Source organism: Acinonyx jubatus, chromosome B3, assembly GCF_027475565.1.
Source record: "Acinonyx jubatus isolate Ajub_Pintada_27869175 chromosome B3, VMU_Ajub_asm_v1.0, whole genome shotgun sequence".
NCBI classification, from domain to species: Eukaryota; Metazoa; Chordata; class Mammalia; order Carnivora; family Felidae; genus Acinonyx; species Acinonyx jubatus.
Window position 1 is genome coordinate 100,242,553 of NC_069386.1, and position 22,769 is coordinate 100,265,321.

Genomic DNA, 22,769 nt, shown 5'->3' on the forward strand with positions numbered 1-22,769 from the left:
TTACATTTTTGTGAGGAAACCTAGAGACAAAAATATTAGAATTTTAGACTGGTAGGGAGGTATTTTTGAGCAGGAAAGCCTCAGCACCCCTCAGTTTCCAATGAGTAAGAAGCCCCCACTCCCAACCTTCAGCCTCTAAACAGAGCTGTCTTCGGCTTCCATGTACTGAAAGGTGAGGGGGTAAATGAGAGAGTCTTTAGTGGCATTGGAAAAAGGAGTATATCCCAGCAACAACCATAAATCCTGGGCCTTGGGAAATAGCATTAAGTAGGTCTGTATATCTGCAAAGTTGGGAAGAATCTAAAAGGAGAGTTGTATAAACTTTCCTCTCCAAGGCTAAGTCAATTTCCTTCTCTTAACTCCCTGGGTTTACTTGACCTGTTTCTTTCCTCTTCTCTTGGCTTATTCCCCGCTTGCCAAAATCTGCCCTTCTCACTTTTGTTGTATACCTAATATTAATTATTATTTAAAGAAATGAAATATATTTCCAAACTGTGTTCGGGTGTATATCAATATCAATATAAATATTGATATCTTCTTATTGAAATCTGCAAAGAATTATATAGGAGTAGGTGGTTGTAAAATTTGAGGATGAGTTTGGGAGATGTAGCTTAATTAGAAGAACAATGAGACTCTCCAGAATGTTAACATAATAGGAGCCTGTGTTTAAACAGTATATCCTGGGGTGCCTCAGGGCTCAGTCAGTTAAGTGACCAACTCTTGATTTCAGCTCAGGTCATGATCTCATGGTTCGTGGGATTGAGCCCTGCATCAGGCTCTGCACTGACAGTGTGGAACCTGCTTGGGATTCTCTCTCTCTCCCTCTCTCTCTGCCCCTCCTGCACTCATGCATGATCTCTCTTTTTCAAAATAAATAAAAATAAAGTTATGAATATATATATATATATATATATATATATATATATATATATATATTCATACATATATGATTCCAACCATGAAGAGAACAGGCCCTTTTGGGCCAAGCCAAGAATGGTATCCAACTAAATAAGGATCAAACAGAAATCAAGAAATGACCAGAAGGCAGAGAAACTCCCCCACACTCCATGTCCCCTCACCACACTCCCTCAGTCCAAAAGAGAAAGCCACAACTGAGCACTAGGCTGATATAGTCTTTACATGGAAATCTGTGAGCAGTGGCAGAGATTGAAAGGACAGGGAATCCTTTGTGAAGAGCCTCTGAAAGCCATCCGTTCTGATTTTGGCAATGATGTAGAGAAAGAACACAGGTTGGCATTTAGACAGGCCTGTGGAATTCCAATTTAGCCCCTTACTAGAAGCTCTGTACCTTGGGCAGGTCTGTGTACTTCATTTTCATCTTCTGGAAAATGGGACTAACAGTATCCTCCTTGCAAAGCTAATGAAATGATTTTTAAAAATATAATGTATATGATATGAAAGTAGATTAGTTGAGAAAGGGCACAGTGATATTTTACTGAGCTTTCCATTTATGTTCTGGGCACTTTTCTATATGTAAACATATTTGACTTTTGTTAAATTTGAAAGAAATGACACACATAAGGTCCTAGTACTGTGCCTAAGAGATTCTAGGGACTCAATGAGTGATAGTTGTTATTTGTTGTCCATTTTAGATGTGAAAACCTGCTGAATTATATGCGATTGAGAAATCAATAAGAATGAAGCCCGATTTTAAAGGCTCTGATTAGTTTGTGCAGAAGCATAACATGTCATTAACAACCCACATGGGAATTTGAGAAAAACTGTTATTAGCATTAGAGAAGGAAGTAGCTGGCAGGTGTGGAAAACTACATTTCCTATCATTGAAGAGGATCAATTTTATTGTTATATAGCACTTCACCTAGTTCCTATGTCCTATTAGAGATGCCCTAAAATCTTCCCCCCTCGTCTGATCCATCCACCATTTAGGACTGCTTATGTCCATTTTAAATGAAAAATCGGTTTCCACTAGTTAAGCACGCAAATTTTGCTATCAAAAAACTGGGATGAGCTTTGATATAATCAAGGTGGTTGATCTAATCAGGCCTTGATTTAGTAGCCCTATTTATTATAACACTGACAGGAGAAAACATTTAAAATGAAATACTCATTTTCATAATTTTCTTTCACTATCACAATTTTCCAAACAGTTTGGATACAGGATTTTATTGATTTGAGTCTGCATTTATTTAGATGTCAGCAATGGGAGGACTCCATAAACCGGAGTAGGAAATAATAACCCAAATATATACTACCCCTTGACTCCTAACTGCCCGCTTGCCCCTACCCCACAATCCACATTTCCCAGACTGACACCTTTTAGTGTGTCAGAATTAAACTAAAACATTAACTATTGACCAAAAAAAAAAAAAAAAAAAAACCAGTTATAGAGGAGCAAAAACATATCTTTAAACAAGATCTGGAAGTTCACTTATTTGGCTTAGCCCAGACCCCAGGGAAAATTAGGATCTGATTGATGTTATCAGCTGAAAAGAACAGATCAACATGAGTTGCCAAGTTTAAATAAATGAACAGAGGTGATTAATAGGGAAAGGGAGCAGAGAAATTTAGCAGGAAGCAGCACTTCAGAGGTAAGGATTGTTATTCCCATTTTACAGAGGCAGAAACTGGTTTTTACTTACAGAATGTTACTAATTTGCTCAGCTGGTGAGTAGCATGAAGCCCCAACTGGATCAACTCACCATTTAACCCCCATGTGGCAAAAAGGAAGGCCAAGGTATCAGCAGTTTTGGATGTAGTTCCTGCCTTAGGAGAAAAAGGATGGAGGGCCTCCCTCCTGACTCTGATGGCTCTTGGAAGACCCAGGGTTGACAACCAAGGCCCTAGAGGATCACTGGGACACTTTCTTTCACACACCATTTGTCTTCTACCTGTCGCCTAGCCCTAAGACCAAATTCCAGTGGGATGCACAGCAATTTCCGTATTATTGATGTCCACCAGTACTTAGATATCACTATAGGGAAGTGATCTGTCTGTGGCAGTTTTCTCATCCCACCTTCCCTTCACAACCCTGTCTGACTTTATCAAAAGAATGTAACCCACCTCAAGTATCTGCATATCTTTCTATGATACCCTGCAAAGAAGCAATTAAGAATGTTGGCATCAAAGCATAAGAGACTCTTAAAAACTGAGAACAAACTGAGGGTTGATGGGGGGTGGGAGGGAGGGGAGGGTGGGTGATGGGTATTGAGGAGGGCACCTTTTGGGATGAGCACTGGGTGTTGTATGGAAACCAATTTGACAATTTCATATATTGAAAAAAAAAAACCATAAAAAAAAAAAAAAGAATGTTGGCATCTGTATGGTGAGTGTAACTCTAATGACATGCAAGTTAAACGGTTCTCAATTATTTATCTTCCCCTAGTGTGTATTAGGAAAATATCAGAAAAATTGTTCACTGGCAAACATATATCCAATTCCCACAAACAGAATCTAAAGCCATGCCCAACATCCTTTGGGCCCACAGAGAAGATTCTTATTATTTTAATATTTTCCTCTGACCACAAGGAAATGATCATTTGGCAGCTATGGGTAGAAGAGTCCAGGCCAAAGTCTGACAGACCTAGATTCCAAATCTTAACTCTTCTCTATACCGTGTGACCTTGAGAAAATACTTAACCTCTCTGGGCTGCATTTTCCTCATTTGCAAAAAGGGAAAAGCTGTTATGAAAATAATGAACGGAAAAGACCTTGTTAATAATTGTTATAATGATTATAGCAAATAATTCTTTATTCTTTTTCTTCCTTAAAATCTTCCATTAGCTTTAAACAAAATAAGAGCAAGCCTTTCATCTAAGAACAAAAAGCCTAACTGGTCTTTGTGTTGCTGCACCTGTCTGTTCACTTACACAGTGTCACCATTTTCCAAGAATCAATACAATTATTTGCCCCTGGACATAGTTTCCCAGCAACACACATCTTGAACCAATTCAGGTGAATTTCCTTTGTCATTTGTGATCACCTGGCTCCTGCATCAAGTGGCTCTTTGCAACCTTCCATGAATATTAGGATTATGCCTACTCAAGGGAAATGAGTTAATGTTGTGTTTATACACTGTCTTTCTTGGGATTTTATGATACTGAGCAGTCATAGCCGAGGCCACAATAGTCTCTTTGAAGGGAGTTTGGCAGGTATTTTTGTGCCATACAAACAGAGCAGGACAGATTTATTCCCAAGGTTTTCTGACTGGAAGGAAAGGCAGGAATTTCAACAACTATTGATGATCAAGAGACACCCAGGAAATAATCTGATTTTCCAGCACAAGAGGCTACCCTGACATTTTCTCTCTTTCCACTGGGAGCAGGCTGGCAAGTACCTTGAAGGCAAAACAACAGTCAAGATATTGCCAAACCATTTAGCAAATAGTATATAAAATTTCCAGGTTTTAAGTGTAAATATCCTTCACTTTAATTTCCCTTTATTCCTTCCAAATCAAATTTTTTAAACTTTATGTTGTTTGAATTCCTGTAGGCAAGATGTTTACTTTGATATTCACTAAAGTGGTTTTTTGTGATTGCTAAGCAAATTAATCATACTTTTAAATAATAATGTACAGTTTTTTTGATTTGAAAAATAATGATAATTATTTTTGATAGGGCTAAAATCCCCTATAACCTCAACACAATTGTCATCGATTTGCTGTATTTCTTTTTAATATTTTTAATTTCCTGCATACAAATGGTTATTTTTATTTCACATTGTTATATTTCATTGGCAACCTGCTTTTTTCTTTCACCTCTATATTACATGAATTTTTCCATGTTACAACAAAATTTTTATAGATGCTTTAAAAACAAGTAGCTTACAAAAAAAAAAAAAAGAAAAAGTAGCTTACTATCCAGTTTATTTGATAAATCTTTTATTAACAATAGAGTTCAGAGGCGCCTGGGTGGCTCAGTCAGTTAAGTGTCTGACTTCAGCTCAGGTTATGAGTTTGAGCCCCGCACTGTCCTCTCTGCTATCAGCATGGAACCCACTTTAGATCCTGTTTCCCTCTCTTTGCTTCTCTCTCTGCCCCTCCCCTGCTCACACTTTCTCTCTCTCAAAAAGTAAACATTAGGGAAAAAAAACCAATAGAATTCACTGTTATTGACTATCACTCAAGAACAATCATTCTCAGATGACCTTTGCCAGGGTCCTAAATTTGTACCAGGCATAGATAAACAAACTACTCTTTACTTTCAAGGTACTTTTCCTTATTCTGTACTTAGAAAAATCTAAAGTACAGGAATATTACAAGTGTTGTGTCCTTGCATAAGTTATGTATCCTCTAAACTCAGCCCTTTTGTCTGTAAAATGGGGATGATAATAGAACCCAGTTCAAGAACATGTGAAATCAATTCCTTTCATATGCTAAGCGATCATAAATGCTACTGATAAATGAAGTGTGTATTTGTTAAAAGATTCATTTCCAGTCAAAGTAAATGGAAAAGGAACTGTTGGACTTTTTTTGTTTTTTAAGTTTATTTATTTTGAGAGAGAGAGCAACAGAGAGCAAGCTGGGGAGGGGAAGAGAGAGAGGGAGACAGAGGATCCAAAGCAAGCTCTGTGCTGAGAGCAGACAGCCCAGTGCGGGGCTGGAATTCAGGAACCTTGAGATCATGACCTGAGCCAAAGTCAGACGCTTAACCAACTGAGCCACCCAGGCGCCCCAGGAACTGTTGGGCTTTTATTAACAGATATTAAATTAGGTTATGACCTTGCCCAAAGCGTAGGGGACAGCCTAGAGAAATATGTCACACAGTAAATGGAAAATGTTAACTCCTGATCCAGCAGTGCCGCGCTTGTCTTTGTCAGGCACTGCCAGGCTCCCTCTTTGGTCTGGTCTCAGACCATGACACAGCCACACAGCGGCTCTCTGCACTGGTCAGCTCAGTGCCTCCAGGCAAGCTAGGCCAAGCTCCTTTCAGTTGTCAAAGCAAATCTCAGAAACTCCACCAGACAACACAAGATTGCTCTCCTGCAAAGGGCAGGACATGTTATTTTTCTTTAGCCTTCAAATGTCTAGATGGTATTCTAAGCAAAATTTTATAATGGAGTCCACATTTGAAATTTACTATAAGATATTTTTCAAAGATTCTAAAATGCCTTGTATGGGGAAGAGGAAGAAAAACTACGATATTTTCAAATAAAAGAAATGATTTTGAAATAATTTTAAAGACAATTTGCAAAACGAGCACAAAAAATTCCCATAAACCCTTCTATGAAATCTCTAAAAAACATTTTTAAGTTTATTTATTTATTTTGAGAGAGAGAGGATGTGCGTGCGAGCAGGGTAGGGGCAGAAAGGGAGGGAGAAAGAATCCCAAGCAGGCTGTCAGTCTGGAGCCCAACGTGGGGCTCAAACCCATGAACCGTGAGATTATGACCTGAGCCGAAATCGAGAGTTGGAGGTTTAACTGACTGAAGTCAACCAGGCCCCCTGAGATCCCTAAATGTTAACATTTACCATGCTTGCTTCATCATATCTCTCTCACTGTTTCAAGTCACTGAAAACTGTATGAGCTCAATGTATTTTCTTTCTCTTTTTTTTTTTTAAGCAAGCTTTCTGCTCAATGTGGGTCACAAACTCATGACCTGGAGATCAAGAGTCACATGCTCTAGACTGAGCCAGCCAAGTGCCTCTCAATGTATTTTATTTATAATCATTTCCTTCCTGTGAACTAGTACTTGTTTCCTATAATTTATAACTCAGCATATGCTTTTATATGTATACATATGTATATACACACAGACACACGCATTTATAGTTTATCAAAGCGATGAACACATATGGCCAAAAAATTAAATAGAAAAGATGACTTTATAATGGAAAGCCATAGGTCTTTTTTTTATTTTTTATTTTTTTTAAGTTTATTTTTTTTGAGAGAGACAGAGACAGAGTGAGTGGGGGAGGGATGGACAGAGGGAGAGAGAGAGAATCCCAAGCAGACTCTGTCAGCATGGGGCTTGAACCCACAAACCATGAGATCATGACCGGAGCCAAAACCAAGAGTCAGATGCTCAACCGACTGAGTTACCCAGGCGCCCCATGCAAAGCTATAGTTCTACCCTCAGCTCTGCTCCTCAGAGGCAATATTTTAACCAATCCCTTTTGCCTTGGGTTCTCCTGAAACCTACACATCTCTAAATAATACACTTCTACTGCTATTTCTTACTGATCAACTCTGGACATTTTGTTTTAACTTCCTACCATGAAAAACAATTTAGCCCATTTACTCCCTCTCTCCCATAGAGATATAACTATTCTTGTTTTTCTGCTGGTCACCTCTGTATCCTCAACAAACATGCTAAGTCTCCACTTGTGTTCCAGCCACCATGGAAAGACAACTGGTCTGCCACTTTGTAAGTAAAGGATATTAATATTCTAATTCCTTACCCTCATCCCTTCATCTAAAGGCTGCCCCCTTTTTTTACATTGTCAATTTATAACATTTTCATCCTGTTTTAAAACCACCACTCAAATGTCCATGATTTGTCTAAGTTCATCTTACAAGATGGAAAACTAATAAAATTTACATTTCCATGATGATGTAAACATGAGTCACTGCAGATCAAGTAGCATGTTAGGAGTTCTTTTCCCCAGGGCCGGGCTCATGACCACCTGTCACTTAGTGGAGAATATTCCCCATGTCAAACTGAGATAGGGATTCTAACCTTTCACCTCCACTAAATCCCTTAATCGAATCTTCATGTTTTTCCAACTTCTCACTACTACCCGGTCAGTCATTGTCTGGGCATCTCATTTTGTCTGTTTGGCTTACTCCTCCTTTCTCAGGCTTGTGAGCACGCAGGAACCCCCTAAATGCCAGAATGTGCTGGCTCTGGTTCTCCATAAAAATTTGCTTACTTTCTTTAGAGCAGCCTTTCCTTTCAATTGGTTGCCAAGAATGAAACAAATTCAGTAGAATTCACATAAACTCTAGATTTCTCTCTTCTGTTGAAAAATTACCAGATTGGGTAACTGGACTCTGATTCTGCAGTAATGTGCAGCAGCCCAGCTTTCTTCCATTTATTTCCTTTACTCGTCTGACCCCTGTGGTAATGGGTGTTGAACTCTTGAAATACAGACTTGCCCTTAATCTCCTTGGCTCCAGCCCCATGTCTCATCCCTGCCTCTCTCAGGTTCCATGGGGCAGGCTGTGCCTCTCCTGAACAGTATTCTGTTCTCCTTATGTGTTCTCCTTATGTATTCTCCCTCCCTCAACATGTGGTCCACGAACCAGAACAGTCTCAGTGGCATCACCTGGGAGCTTGTTAGAGATGCGGAACTTTGTCACCTGCAGTTTAACAAGATCTCTTAGTGACTCCTAGGCAGATTGAGAAAAGAACGGGTCTAGACTATAGTTTCTTGCACTTGCTTCATTGGACATCCCCCCCTTTTCTGTCTTCCTAAATATATTCAATTATGCATGGATGTTCCCCACCCTTTTCACTTCATCATTGATTCTTTTTAAGTTTATTATTTATTTTGAGAGAGAGAGTATGAGAGAATCTCAAGCAGGCTCTGCACTGTTAGGGCAGAGCCAGACTTGGGCCTCAAACTCACGAACTGTGAGATCATGACCCAAGCCAAAATCGAGTCATATACTTAAACCAACTGAGCCATCCAGGCACCCATTGATTTTGTAGATTTATTTACTGTTTTAAAAAAATGTTTTAATGCTTATTTATTTTTGGGAGAGAAAGAGAGAGTGGGGGAGGGGCAGAGAGCAAGGGAGACACAGAATCTGAAGCAGGCTCCAGGCTCCAAGCTGTCAGCACAGAGCCTGGTGCGGGACTGGAACTCAGGAACTGTAAAATTCATGACCTGAGCCAAAGTCGGATGCTTAACCGACTGAGCCACCCAGGCGCCCCAATTTATTTGCTTTTTATTTTCATTTCTTTTCCATATTTCATAGGATCTCTAGAGACAAAGGAAAAAAGTTGTGTGGTTGGTAATTCAGCATTTTGACAGCCTTCAGACATAGGTCTTAAAACACTAGAGGAATAGAAAATTTTGCCATGTGCTGTTTTTGTTTTGTTTGCTTGCTTGTGGTTTTCAGCCATCCTCTCAACGAGAGCACAGATGTGAGAGGGGATGACAGATGTTTATGATCTTAGTGGAACAATTTCTCACGCAGGAGTCTCCTGATGCCCTCTGGTTGATTACTTTACACCTGGAAAACTGAGAGACTCTGCTGCCTGTAAGACTGGTGGCCACCATTCTGCCAGAAATTACAATAAAAACAAAGGGAATGGAACAGCTTAGCAGAGACATGCAAAACCATGTTTCTTTGTTGTTCTGGGTGTATTTTTATTTTTAGCATCACTACTGCGACTGTACATTTGTCCCAGCCCGTCATCCAAGTATTTGTGGAAATTAACTGCAATGTTATGAATGTTTCACAGATGGATGAACCAAAGCTGATGAGAAAACAAACTGGTTCTGATCTTTTCACCATTTTGGGGATCTGAGTTTTATCTGGCTGAAAATAGATGTTTTCAATCAGAAACTGTACCACGTAGATTTTTTTTTTTTCCTGCCAGAAACTGAATACCCTACTAAAGTAGCTTGAAGTAGTGTCTTTCAAAATTAGCTGCACATTGGAATTACCTGGGAAACCTGGCTTCCACCGGGCAAGGTCTGATCTCATTGGTCTGGGATGTGACCTAGGCATTGAGGGTGAGTCTCATGTACAGCCAAGGTTGAGAACCACGGGCTTACACAGTGCAGACACTTATTGTTTCACTTAACCACAAGTCTGGAGATGGCACTGTAGGCATGGCTCAGGGACTCACTATGTCATCAATGACTCAGGCTCTTCCCAACTTTCTCCTTCGTCATTCTTAGCATGTTGTTAGTGTCTCCACCCTGATACAGATGGCCGCTGTAGCTCCAAACATTAATGTGTTCAAACACAGCAGGAAAAGGGAGGACTTGTTCTTTGTCAGCAAGGAAAGCTTTCTAGGAACACGCCCCTCTCCCCCACCTCAGATTTCTTCTTATTTCATCGGCCAGAACACCCTCAGACCAACTACCCAATGACCAGTAAAGAAGAATGGCTTGTATCAGTTACCCTGTTGCCATTACAAAACAAAATGAGGGTTCCATTAAGCTAAGTAAAAAGAGGGGGATGACTGTTAGGTGGGCAATCAACAGTGTCTGTCTCTGCTATCCCAAACACATTAGCGACAATTCGTCATTAACCTGTGGGATGCCATCAGGCTCAGTTGGACCTTGTATTAATTTTTATTTTCTTTTTAGCGCAGTTCTATTTGTAAGAAGTAATATTCCATGACTTTAATTCTTTCTTAGGGGTCTTCCAAAGAACAAAGAGAAATTTAATTTAAAAAGAAACAGAATAAAACTCATTCTGTTTTGGTGATTACCATATGGGTTCACTGACACTTTTGTAAATTTAAGTTACGTTAGGGGATCTTATTGACCTGATTTTTCTTTATGTTTTGCCATTTCATCATTTAGGGAATTCTTTCTCATACTCTTCAATTTTTCTTAGCTATATTTTTTTAGAAGTTTATTTATTTTGAGAGAGAGAGAGAGAGAGAGCCCATGCATAAGCAGGAGAGGGGCAGAGAGAGAGGAAGACAGAGAATCCCAAGCAGGCTCTGCATTGCCAGCACAGAGCCAGATGCAGGGCTCGAACCCACGAACCGTGAGATCACGACCTGAGCTGAATCAAGAATTGGACACTTAACCCACTGAGCCACCCAGGCGCCCCCTCACTATATTTTAAAAAGCAATTAAATTTTAAGAAAAGGGAAAAATGATAGATTCACCTAAAAGGCTGATACCATTGTAATGTTATCCTTCAGTTTTCTTTTTTTTTTAATGTTTATTTATTTGAGAGAATGTGTGTGCGTGCGCCACAAATGGGGGAGGAGCAGAGAGAGAGAGAGAGAGAGAGAGAGAGAGAGAGAGAGAATCCCAAACATGCGCTGTCAGTACAGAGCCCGTCTGAGGGCTTGATCTCACAAACTGAGATCGTGACCTGAGCCAAGATCATGTGTTGGACAACTAAGCCACTGAGCCACCCAGGTGCCCCTATCCTTCGGTTTTCTTACTGCATTGCCCAAAGTATTGGATCAGTTTTCAAGAAGGAATAAAAGAAGACTGGAGGAACCATTTTATAGTTTGCTTTAACATTTCACAGAACAAGTTGAGATTTCAGAATTTTTCATTTTCCATCCATAGTAGCAAAGGAAAAGGAATTGACAAGAGGAAATGTTTCAAAATTATTAGATGAATCAGAAGATAAATGCAAAGACACAGATAGCAGCACTCTAGACTCTAATGATGGTGGAATTGATCAGATAAATGAAATCTCAGCTGAGTTTTCAGATAATGATGTTTCAGATGAATTTTCCCAAACTCAAAAATCAATAAATGACCTATATATTTCTAAGGACAGAGAAGGAAATATGGTATTTTCATCCAGTTAATCATTCATTCGACAAGAAGCATGTTATTATTATACAATATTTTGTGACAAGAACCTGGACTATCTCGTTTTGCTAAAAGGATGTATGATAGTATTCTTTATATCTCTCTTATTGTTTGTACACCAGTATTTGAGTGGTTTGTTGTGTATAAATTCTTTTTTTTTCAATTAAAAAAAATTTTTTTTAATGTTCACTTATTTTTTGACAGCAGAGACAGAGTGTGAGTGGAGAAGCAGCAGAGAGAGAGGGAGTCATAGAATCTGAAGCAGACTCCAGGCTCTGAGCTGTCAGCACAGAGCCCAATGCAGGACTTGAACCCAAGAACTGCGAGATCATGACCTGAGCTGAAGTAGGACGCTTAACTGACTGAGCCACCCAGGTGCCCCTGTTATGTATAAATTCTTGTTAACTTTTCTAATAAAGTTTTTTTTCTTACTATCCTTGTATATTTCTACAAATTAATCATAAGATGACTTTAAAATGGTAATGGGGCACCTGGGTGGCTCAGCCGGTTGAGTGTCTGGCTTCGGCTCAGGTCATGATCTTGTGGTTTATGGGTTCGAGCCCCGCGTTGGGCTCTGTGCTGACAGCCTGGAGCCTGGAGTCTGCTTTGGATTCTGTCTCCCTCTCTCTCTGCCCTTCCCCCACTCACGCTGTCTCTCTCTCTCTCTTTCTCTCTCTCAAAAATAAACATTAAAAAAATAAATAAAAATAAAATGGTAATAAATATTGTTCTTGGTATATTGACAAAGATTACTCAGATTACCCAGTTGTGGGCTCAGAATCCTTTATCAGTGTCAATGAGGAAAACATACTGTTTAGGAGAGGCACTGTGCCAGGCTCTGAAGATACACAGAACAGGCCTGGTTTTGAAGGGCTTACAACCCTATTGGGAGTCAGGAATATAAATTTTTTCCCATTAGCTACAAATGTCATTGTCAATCGTAGGATATTGTCAGCTCTTTCCCCCCAGCTTCCTCCAATGTTAACTCCTTAAACAACTATAGTAGAGTATCAAAACCAAGAAGTTGACATTGGAACAATTCATGCAATTTATTCAGATTTTACCAGTACAGATATATTTGTGTATGTGTGTGTGTGTATAACTCAATGCAACTTTAACACATGTAAAGCCTTGTGAAACCACCCCCGTGATCAAGATACTCAGCTGTACCATCACCACAGGACTTGCTCTTGTCACTCCTGTATAGCCATATCCCTCTCCTCCCCATCTTTAACTCTAGCAACCACTCATCGGTTCTCCAACTGTATATTATTTTATGAATATTATATAACTGCAATCATATAGTGCAATGGAAACAAAATATCCTTTCAGGCTGGCTTTTCTTAGCATGATTTCTTTGAGATTAATACAAACTGTTGTATGTATCAATATTTGATTCCTTTTTGTTGCTGAATTGTGTACCATGGGATGAACGTACCATAGTTTGTTTTACCAGTTAGCCATTGAGGGACATTTGGGTGGTTTCTAGTGTGAGGCTATTAAGAATAAAGCTGCTATGAACAGAGATGTACAAGTTCCCGTGTGAAGTAAATTTTCATTTCTCTGGGTAAAGTGCCTAAGAGGGCAATTGCTGGTCATATAGTAAGTTCATTTTAGTTTTGAAAGAAATTGCCAAATTATTTTCTAGAGTGGTGGTACCATTTTACATTCCCACAGCAATATGAGTGAGCCCGTTTCTCTGCATCCTCACCTACATTTGGTATTGTCAATATTGTGCATTTTAGCTGCTCTGATATGTGTGTAGTGTATCTCGTAGTCTTAATTTGAATTTCTCTAATGGCTAATGATATTGCACATCTTTTCATGTGTTTATTTGCCATCTGTATATCCTCTTAGTGAAGTGCATTTATGTCTTTTGCTCATTTTCTGATTGGACTGTATGTTTTATTTTTAATGCTGAGTTTAAGAGTTCTTTACATATATATTCTAGATACACCCAGTAACTATTTTTAATCAGCTGATATAGTGTTTAATTTGAGGGAGAAATGATGTCATGAAGAGTCTCTATCTCATTGAACCACACTGATACTCCTCCCTCTTTAGAAAAACCATTTATATCAATTCCAATCCAGCTGTCTTCATCAAGGAACACTCTTGGGGGTGGGGGCAGGTTCCAACCCTAGACAAAACTTTTTATTTGCCATTAATCTGCTTCACACTCTTCTTTAAAAATTAAAGTGCCAGCTCTTCATCCTTCTTTCTCTAGGGTTTTTGTTATCAGAGCCACAAAAGCAGCTGAGATAATGTGGACATGGCAATTTTTCTGTTTGTTTTAACATCTTCCCCCAACTTTTCCACTTTCACTAGATGGGCGTCTTCTGCCCACTCATTTCTCTGCTTCCCCACAACCTTAGTTTCCCTCTGCTGTGGTTATGGCACTCACTTCTACGTAACTATGAAGCTCACTTCCTCGGGTTAACTGATTCTGCTTCTGTGTCCAAATTCCATGTTTCTGGGAGAGAGACTGGGTCCCTGAATATTGGGGGCAGTTGTGCATCTCAAGTGCAGCTGTGGCCTGGGGAAGTGCAGGCAAGTGGTATGGGGCAGGTGTCTGTTCTGGGGATCTGGCCTGTGCAGGTTTTCTGGAACTAAGGAGGTCTGAGTAGAAAATTACTGTTATTTTTATTACAAGGACCAGAGGGAAAAGAAAGTCAGAGAGGTTAAGTGGTTCCCAGAGCCATGTAGCGCCAGTAGAGGAAGTAGAGGCAGGACAGAAACCCTAAACCTATCAGGCTCCAATGCTTGCACTGTGTCGACTATGCTAACCATCTACCAACATGGTTCCTGCCCTCGAAAACCTGGGTCTCTTAGTGAGACTAACAAGTATGCAGTTACAGTAGAAACACATGAATTCCAACACAGAAATATACCAGGAGAAAACAGAAAACAGAGATCTGTTAAATGAAATACAATTTATAATTAAAAGAACAATAGCATTATTCCTTTCTTAATGAGTTTTCTAGTAGTTTAACTCTATACTTATTTTATTATCCTCCTCATCAAAATACTTTATTGTGTTTATGAGCCTTTGGGTGACGTGGTTCACTGACATACAGAGTTAACTCCGTAAAGTGATAGAAAAAACCAGAATGGCACAAATCCCTGTAAATAAGATACATGCTTTTATGCAATTTTTGCCCTTTAATCAGCTTTAACTAACTTTCTAATGTTAAATCAATGCTATATTCTTAGGATTAAGTCAATAGGATAACTAAATTGTATCTTTTTTTATACACTATGGGATCCGGCCTACTAAAATTTTTAGGAGTTTTCATCCATGTTCATCAGTGAGATTTGGTTTATGATTTGCCTTCTAGAACTAACTTTGTCAGATTTTGATATTAAGATTATGACAGCTGCTATATTCAATAATTTCTATAAGATTGGAATTTTTGCTTGACTGTCGATAGAACTTGTTTCTAAATTCATCTAGCCTGGTAGTTTCTTTATAAGAAGAATTTTTAAATATTTTGAGAGAGAGAGAGAAAGCATGTGCAAGCAGGGGAAGGGCACAGAGAGAGAGAGAGAGAGAGAGAGAGAATCCCAAGCAGGTTCCACACTGTCAGCACAGAGCCCGACATGGGTCTTGAACCCACAAATAGTGAGATCATGACCTGAGCTGAAATCAAGACTTGGATGCTAAACCAACTGAGCCACCCAGGCACCCCAAATACAGCCTAAATTTCTAAAATTGGTTACAGACTATTCAGATATTCTTTTCTTCAAATCAGTTTTTTTAAAATAACAACTTCATAGAGACATGCCATACAGTCACCCACTTAAAAGCATACAATTCAGTGGTTTCTAGTAAATCAGAGTTTTACAAACACTGCCACTATCCAATTCCAGAACATTTTCATCACTCCAAAAAGAAACCCTGCAACCATTAGCAGCCACTTACCCTTTCCTCTTAGTCCCCAACCCTAGGCAACCACCCAAACACTTTCTCTCCATAGAGAGAAAGTGCCTATTCTGCACATTTCATATAAATGGAATCATATAGTATATGGTCTTTTGTGACTGGCTTCTTATAATATTTTCATGTTTCATCCATGTTGCAACATGTAGCAGTACTCCATTTTTTTTATTGCCAAAATTTTCATTGTATGGATATACCACCTTTGGTTTGTCCATGCATCACTTGATGGACATTTGAGATGTTTTTACTTTTTGGCTGTTGTAAGTAATAGTGCTCTGAGCATTTATGTACAAGTTTTTGTGTGGACATATGTTTTCATTACTCTTGGGACTTATACCTAGTTGTGGAAATGCTGGGTCATAGCTCTATGTTTGTTTGTTTGTTTATAATTTTAGAGAGAGAGGGGCGTGTGGGTGGCTCAGTCTGTTAAGTGTCCGGCTTTGGCTCAGGTCATGATCTCACGGTTTGTGGGTTCAAGCCCTGTGTTGTGCTCTGTGCTGACAACTCAGAGCCTGGAACCTGCTTGGATTCTCTGTCTCCCTCTCTCTGCCCCTCCCCTGCTCGCACTCTGTCTCTCTCTCAGAAATAAATAAACATTAAAAAATTTTTTAAAAATATAATTTGAGAGAGAGTGAGCGAGCAGGAGTGGAGCAGAGAGAGAGAGAGAATCCCAAGGAGACTCCAAGCTCAGCACAGAGCCTGACATGGGGCTTGATCCCACAACACTGGGATCATGACCTGAGCCTAAATCAAGAGTCAAACACTCAGCTGACTGAACTGCCAAACTACCATTATATGTTCCTGTGTTCCACTATCTGAGGGTTCCAATTTCCCCACATCCTCCTCACCAACACTTGTTATTGTACATCTTTTTCATTATAGCCATCTTAGTTGGGGGTGAAGAGATATCTCTCTGTAGTTTTTTCATTTTCCTGATGGCAAAAGATATTGAGCACCTTTTCATGTGTTATAGGCCATTTGTGTACTGTCTTTAGAGAAATGTCTGTTCGAGTCCTTTGACCATTTTTAAATTGGGTTGTCCTTTAATTATTGCGTTTTAAGAGTTGTTTACATATTCTCATTTTTTTAAATGTTTATTTGAGAGAGAAAGAGCGCACATGAACTGGGGAGGGGCAGAGAGAAAGGGAGAAACAGAGTCTAAAGCAGGTTCCAGGCTCTGAGCTGTCAGCATAGAGCTGACGCAGGGCTTGAACCCACGAACTGGAAGATCATGACCTGAGCAGAAGTCAGACGCTTAACCAAGTCACTGAGACATCCCAGAGTTGTTTATGTATTGTAGATGCAAGTCCCTTAGCAGATATGATTTGCAAAAAAAATTTCCCATTCTGTGGCTTTTTTCATGTTCTTGATAAGTGTTTTTGAAGCAGTTTTTAATTTTGATGATGTTGCCTTCGTCTATTTTTGTTTGCTTGTTTCCTTATATTCAAATTCCAGTTAGTTAACATACAGTGTTATATTAGTTTCAGGTGTACAATATAGTGATTCAACACTTCCACACATCATCCACTGCTCATCCCAAGTGCACTGCTTAATCCCCATCACCCATTTCACCCTCCCCCCCCCCACATATTTCTGTTGTTGCTTGTGTTCCTGGTTTATATCTAAGAAATCATTGTTTAATCCAAGGTCACAAAGATTTACACTTGTTTCCTTCTAAGAATTTTATAATTTTTAGCTCTTACATTTAGGTCTTGATCCATTTGGAATTAAATGTTTTAAGTTTATGTATTTTGAGAGGCAGGGAGGGGCAGAGAGAGGGGGAGAGAGAGAATCCCAAGCAAGTTCCATGCTCAGCCTGACGTGGGGCTCGATCTCACAACCATGAGATCATGACCTGGGCTGAAAACCAGAGTTGGATGCTGAACCAGTTGAGCCACTCAGGTGCCCTGGAATTAATTCTTTTTAATGGTTATTTATCTTTAAGAGAGAAAGCAAGTGAGAGAGGACAGAGAAAGGGGGACAGAGTATCTGGACTGGGCTTCGAGCTGACAGAGAGCCTGACACAGGGCCTGAACCCACAAACCACAGGGTCATGACCCAAGCCGAAGTTAGACGCTCAACTGACTGAGCCACCCAGGTGCCCCTGGAATTAATTTTTTTATACAGTGTGAAATAGGGGTTCAATTTCATTCTTTTCAATTTCATCCAATTGTCCTAGCATCATTTATGGAAAAGACTATCCTTTTCCCATTGAATTGTCCTGGCAATCTTGTAAAAAATCAATTGACTATAAATGTGAGAGTTTATTTTCTAGACCCTCAATTCCATTGCATTGATCTATAGGTCTATTCTTATGCCATGTTGTAGCTTTGTATTGTTTTGAAATTGTGAAGTGTGAATCCTCTTTTTTTTTTTTTCTTTCCAAAATTATTTTGGCTATTTTGGGCTCCTTGAATTTCCATATGAATTTTAGGATTAGCTGGTCATTTTCTGCAAAAAAAGCCAGCTGGAATTTTGATAAGGAAAGCATTGAATCTGTAGATCATTTTGGGAGTATTGCTATTTTAATAATCCAATGTTAAATCTTTTGGCCCATAAACACAGGAGGTCTTTGCATTTACTTAGGTCTTCTCTTATGTCTTTCAACAATGTTTTGTAGGTTAGAGTATAAGTTTTGCACTTATTTGTTAAATTTATTCCTAAGTATTTTAGACTTTTGATGTCTTGAGTCAGTTTTAATAAGCTCCGCTTTTGTAGGTATTCATTTCATCAAAATTTTCCAATTTATTGTCATAAAGTTATTTAGAATAGTCTTGAATTAGTCAGTGTTCAACCAGAGAAATAGAAGCAGCAGGAGAAATTAAAAGATTTATTGCAAGGAATTCATTCACACATTGTGGAGGCTGGAAGACAAAGTGTGAAACCCCAGATCCACAGGGTAGACCTCCAAGAAGGGCAGGCAAGAAATCTGGCTTGAGCCGAAACTGCTGTCTACAGGTGTAACTTCTCCCTCAGGAAAGCCTCAGTTCTGCTTTTTAGTCTTTCAAATGATTGAATCAAGCCCGCCCATATTATCTTGGATCATCTTACTTCAAGTCACCAGATTATGGAATTTAATATAATCTATAATATACTTTCATAAGTTATACTAATATACTAACATAGGTTAGTGTTTCATTGAATAACTGGCAACTGTGGCTAAGCCAATTGACAAATAAAACTGATTGTGATAGGCCTATGAAAAATCTGTACCATCTGTAGTTAATAAATTCCTCTTCATTCCTAGTATCACTTATCTGTGCTTTTCGTCATGATTAATCTTGCCAAGTATTTTTCTAACTTGCGTCTTTCAAAGAACCAACTTTTGGCTGATTCCATTATGTTTATTTTCAATTCCATCACTTTTTGCCTCTTATGATACAGTCCCAGAGAAGGGAGAAATTGGTATCAACCATTAGTCCATTCCAGCAAAAGGCCACACTTAAAATTTTAGGCTTAAGTTTTTTTCTTTTTTTTTTTTTTTTTAAACACTTCTTGGGATCTATGTGAAAGAAAAGCACATGCACAGAAAAAAGCCTAATGACATATATCAAAATGTTAAGGGGTTATCTCTGGGTATTAGGATTGGGGATGATGTTTTTCCTCATTCTTCCTGTATTTAATATGTACTTTTATAGTAATGTGTACATATGTATAATTGCTATATTATACACCTGAAACTAATATAATACTATGTCAGCTGTACTTCAACTAAAAAAGTATTATTTCTAATTAAATGTGATGCAGGACTATTTTATTTTTTAATGTAGGTTTCTTGATTGATCCTAGATTGGGGCGGGGGAGGCTAAATGGTACTTTGGGGGAAATTTTATTTATTTCTTTTATTATTTTTTTTTTAAACGTTTATTTATTTTTGAGACAGAGAGAGACAGAGCATGAACAGGGGAGGGGCAGAGAGAGAGGGAGACACAGAATCTGAAATAGGCTCCAGGCTCTGAGCTGTCAGCACAGAGCCCGACGCGGGGCTTGAACTCACGGACCGTGAGATCATGACCTGAGCCGAAGTCGGACACTTAACCGACCAAGCCACCCAGGCGCCCCTGGGGGAAATTTTAATATGAAATTTTAATACGAATATTAGGCAATAATATTCTTCTCTTAAATTTCTGTGGCATAATAATGATATTGTGGTTATGTAGAAGTATGTCTCTTTTTAAGGGACACATGTTGAGGTACTGAGGGGTAAAATGTCATGATGCATATTTCAAATGACTTGAGAAAAACACTATTTATAAAGCATGTATAGCAAAATGTCAACAATAAGTCGATCTAGATAAAGGGTGTATGTATGTTCACTATACTACTTGAAATTTTCCAAAATAAAAATGGGAGAAAATTATATACTTCTATAATAAAGCAGTTGGAGGACAACAAAGGCCCATAAGACAACCAGTCACTGATGAAGATACTTTCTACATGGATGGATCTCATCCTTTTGTCTCCAGGGATCTGTTCCATGTTAATGCTAGTGGCTCACCACAGGCTGCTGCACCGACCGGAGAGGCTGTAGAGTACCACAGCCCCCGGAGTTGGCAGGCCTAACTCAGTGCTCACTAACTTGCTCTCTGGAATAATCAGATGATGCCCTTTTGATGACTGTGAAGTATTAAAATTACCTCCTTTTTGAAAAGTCTTTACTACCAGTGAATGAAATTAAGCAAATGGCAATATTCAACAGCACAGAAAAAGCTCAGAATAGGCAATATTACTGACATCATGATGGTGGCTAATATATTCATTTATTTCTGTTTCCACTTTCCCACCATTAAGCACTAATTCTCTGGAAAAGCAGTTTTTTTTTTTTTTTTTTTTTTTTTTTTAGGGTTTAATCATATACAGCAAAGGAATAAGGATAAGGTCTTGGTTTCAAAGTTCTGATTTACGAGTTAAACCAAGTCAATACAAAAATGTTCCTGTGCTTGCTATGGCATATACAAAAATGCTCCTTCAACCAAATAAAACTAGGGGACTAAAAACACTTTTTGCAAATCCGTGGTATTATCAGGTTCCTATAGATCTACAATATAACACTGAAGGATTATATCCTATGTACAATAAGCAAGTTGAGGAAATAACAATACATGTCTACTAACACCCTTTCCAAAGCATTATAAATAAACTTTTACTTCAGGATCTTGAAATAAAAATTCATACAGTATTCACAATGAAACCCAAAGATAAAGCAAGATGAAATAGTCAATAGCATGATTAAGAATGGCTGACATTTGGGGCGCCTGGGTGGCTCAGTCGGTTGGGCGTCCAACTTTGGCTCAGGTCATGGTATCGTGATTTGTCACGTGATTTGTGAGTTCGAGCCCCGCGTCGGGCTCTGTGCTGACAGGAGCCTGGAGCCTGATTCAGATTCTGTGTCTCCCCCTCTCTCTGCCCCTCCCATGCTCTTGCTCTGTGTTTCTCTATAATAAATAAACATTAAAAAAAAAAAATAGCTGACATTTATAGAAAACATTACTATGTACCAGGAATTAAGTGCTTTTATCTCATTTAATTCTCATTAACAATGCTATGAAGTAAAATTATTAAAACCATTTTACAGATGAGTGGTCAAAGGCTAGAAATTTGCCCAAGGTTCATTCAGCTGGTACATACCATAGTGGGTCTTCAGACCCAAGTAGTTTGGCTTTGAAATCTGTGCTCCTAACCACTGTGCTATAATATCTCTCTATACCAGCCACTAATTAAAACAGAAATGTATTCCTTCCTAACCCTGGTCATTGTGAGATAAGGAGTATCTTTGGCTTCTACATATCTCAATTTTCAACATATTATATTCCTTCCAACATATAAAACCATTCTCATCCTGAGCCACCTGATTTTATTTTACTACAACCTGCCCCTGACTGCCAAGCCCACCCCTGTATTCTGCCCTCATTAAGTGGCTGCATTTGCATTAAGCTCTGCCTAGAATAATAACAAAAAATGTATGAAATATTTAAATCTTATTTGTTCAAAATAAAAGGAGTTAAACACTTTCCCTCTTTACTCTCATATCAAGGCTTCGAAGACTTGCTCAGGAAAATACTGCTGATGTTGATAATCAGAGGATCTTACCAGGGGCACATTATGCCCCGGGATGAAAAACTTTCAAAACTGTCCTCCATCTTCTCTTCTGTGTGTTATGATGTGTAGCAGGATGGGGGTGATGGTAGAAATTATGGTAATAAATGTAAACTATGTTTTCTAGAAACATTTTCATTTCATGGAAAAATGATAAGACCACAGCAAACTATGGGGTGCCTGGGTGGCTCAGTAGGTTAAGGCTCTGACTTTGGCTCAGGTCATGGTCTCACGGTTTGTGAGTTCAAGCCCGGCATCAGGCTCTGCGCTGACAGCGGAGAGCCAGGAGCCTATTTCAGATTCTGTGCCTCCCTATATCTCTCTCTGCCCTCCCTCCCTTGCTCACACTCTGTCTCTCTCTCAAAAATAATAAACATTAAAAAAAAAAAGACCACAGCAAACTAAATCTGGAAATGTGAAAGTCTTATTTTTTTAAAAACCAGACTATACAAAGACAACTGAAAGCCATACATGAAGAAATTTCCAAAACAAACAAATGAAAAAAATCACACCTACAAAATTATTTACATGTTGAGGGCCCATATTAAAAAACACGGTCCCCAGTCCAATATAGACATAGAGAAACAGTCTACGGTAACACACCTGGAAGAGGATTTCTGTAGTACTTCCCAGTATATGACACAAACCAAATGAGGAAACCCCTTGAAGGTACTTCAATGTTCAGAGGTTTTAAAGACCTTGGCTTTGATGATTTTGAAGGTAAGAAACAAAATCAAACTGGCTTCCACTGTGACATGCCAGTGGCTTCAAGTCAGGGCCTACAATCATAATGCTTCTGAATGGCCTTCTATTTGGGGGCAGAGCAATCTGTAGGCATGAAAGTTTTTACACACTCCCTGTTACTATATTACCTTAATAAAGACAAAAAGTTGTCATTAAACTCTTTTAAAAATATGTAACGAATTTTCTAAAGATAACATTTTTTTTAAGTCCAGATTCATCAATGATGAGTAAAAAATCTATTACTTCCCTAAGGTCATTTCCTTAACTCTGTCTATTCCTGCTTAAATGCAAAAGCTGATAGTTTCTGATTCGTAGAAAGATCTAAAGGTTTTTGCTTTTTTGGCAAATTCAGATTCTCCTTTGCTTTTTCTTTCTGGTTTTCAGTTTCATGACTTTCATCAATCACACGTTTTCGCTTCTTTGCTTCAGCTCCATCATTTGTAGTACCTCCTTTGGCCTTGGTAGCCCATGCCTTTGTAAAAATATGGGAGAAAAGATTTTTAGGCAATAACAAAGAACTAGGAAGGAAATGATTTCCTCACT

At 38.8% G+C, this 22,769-nt stretch overlaps 1 protein-coding gene and 1 long non-coding RNA gene across 3 annotated transcripts in view; one reads left to right on the forward strand and one right to left on the reverse strand.

The window, feature by feature from the left end:
- Positions 1 to 22,769, forward strand: part of LOC128316039 (uncharacterized) — a 60,735-nt gene that overhangs the window by 17,139 nt on the left and 20,827 nt on the right. The window lies entirely within an intron of this gene.
- WDHD1 (WD repeat and HMG-box DNA binding protein 1) overlaps positions 21,891 to 22,769 on the reverse strand; it is a 65,509-nt gene continuing 64,630 nt past the window's right edge. For both annotated transcript variants that reach the window (XM_015082542.3, XM_053224471.1), the window contains one exon: positions 21,891 to 22,698. In XM_015082542.3, the coding sequence (XP_014938028.1) occupies positions 22,498 to 22,698 (201 nt within the window). In that variant the 3' untranslated portion in view covers positions 21,891 to 22,497. The remainder of the gene's footprint in view (positions 22,699 to 22,769) is intronic.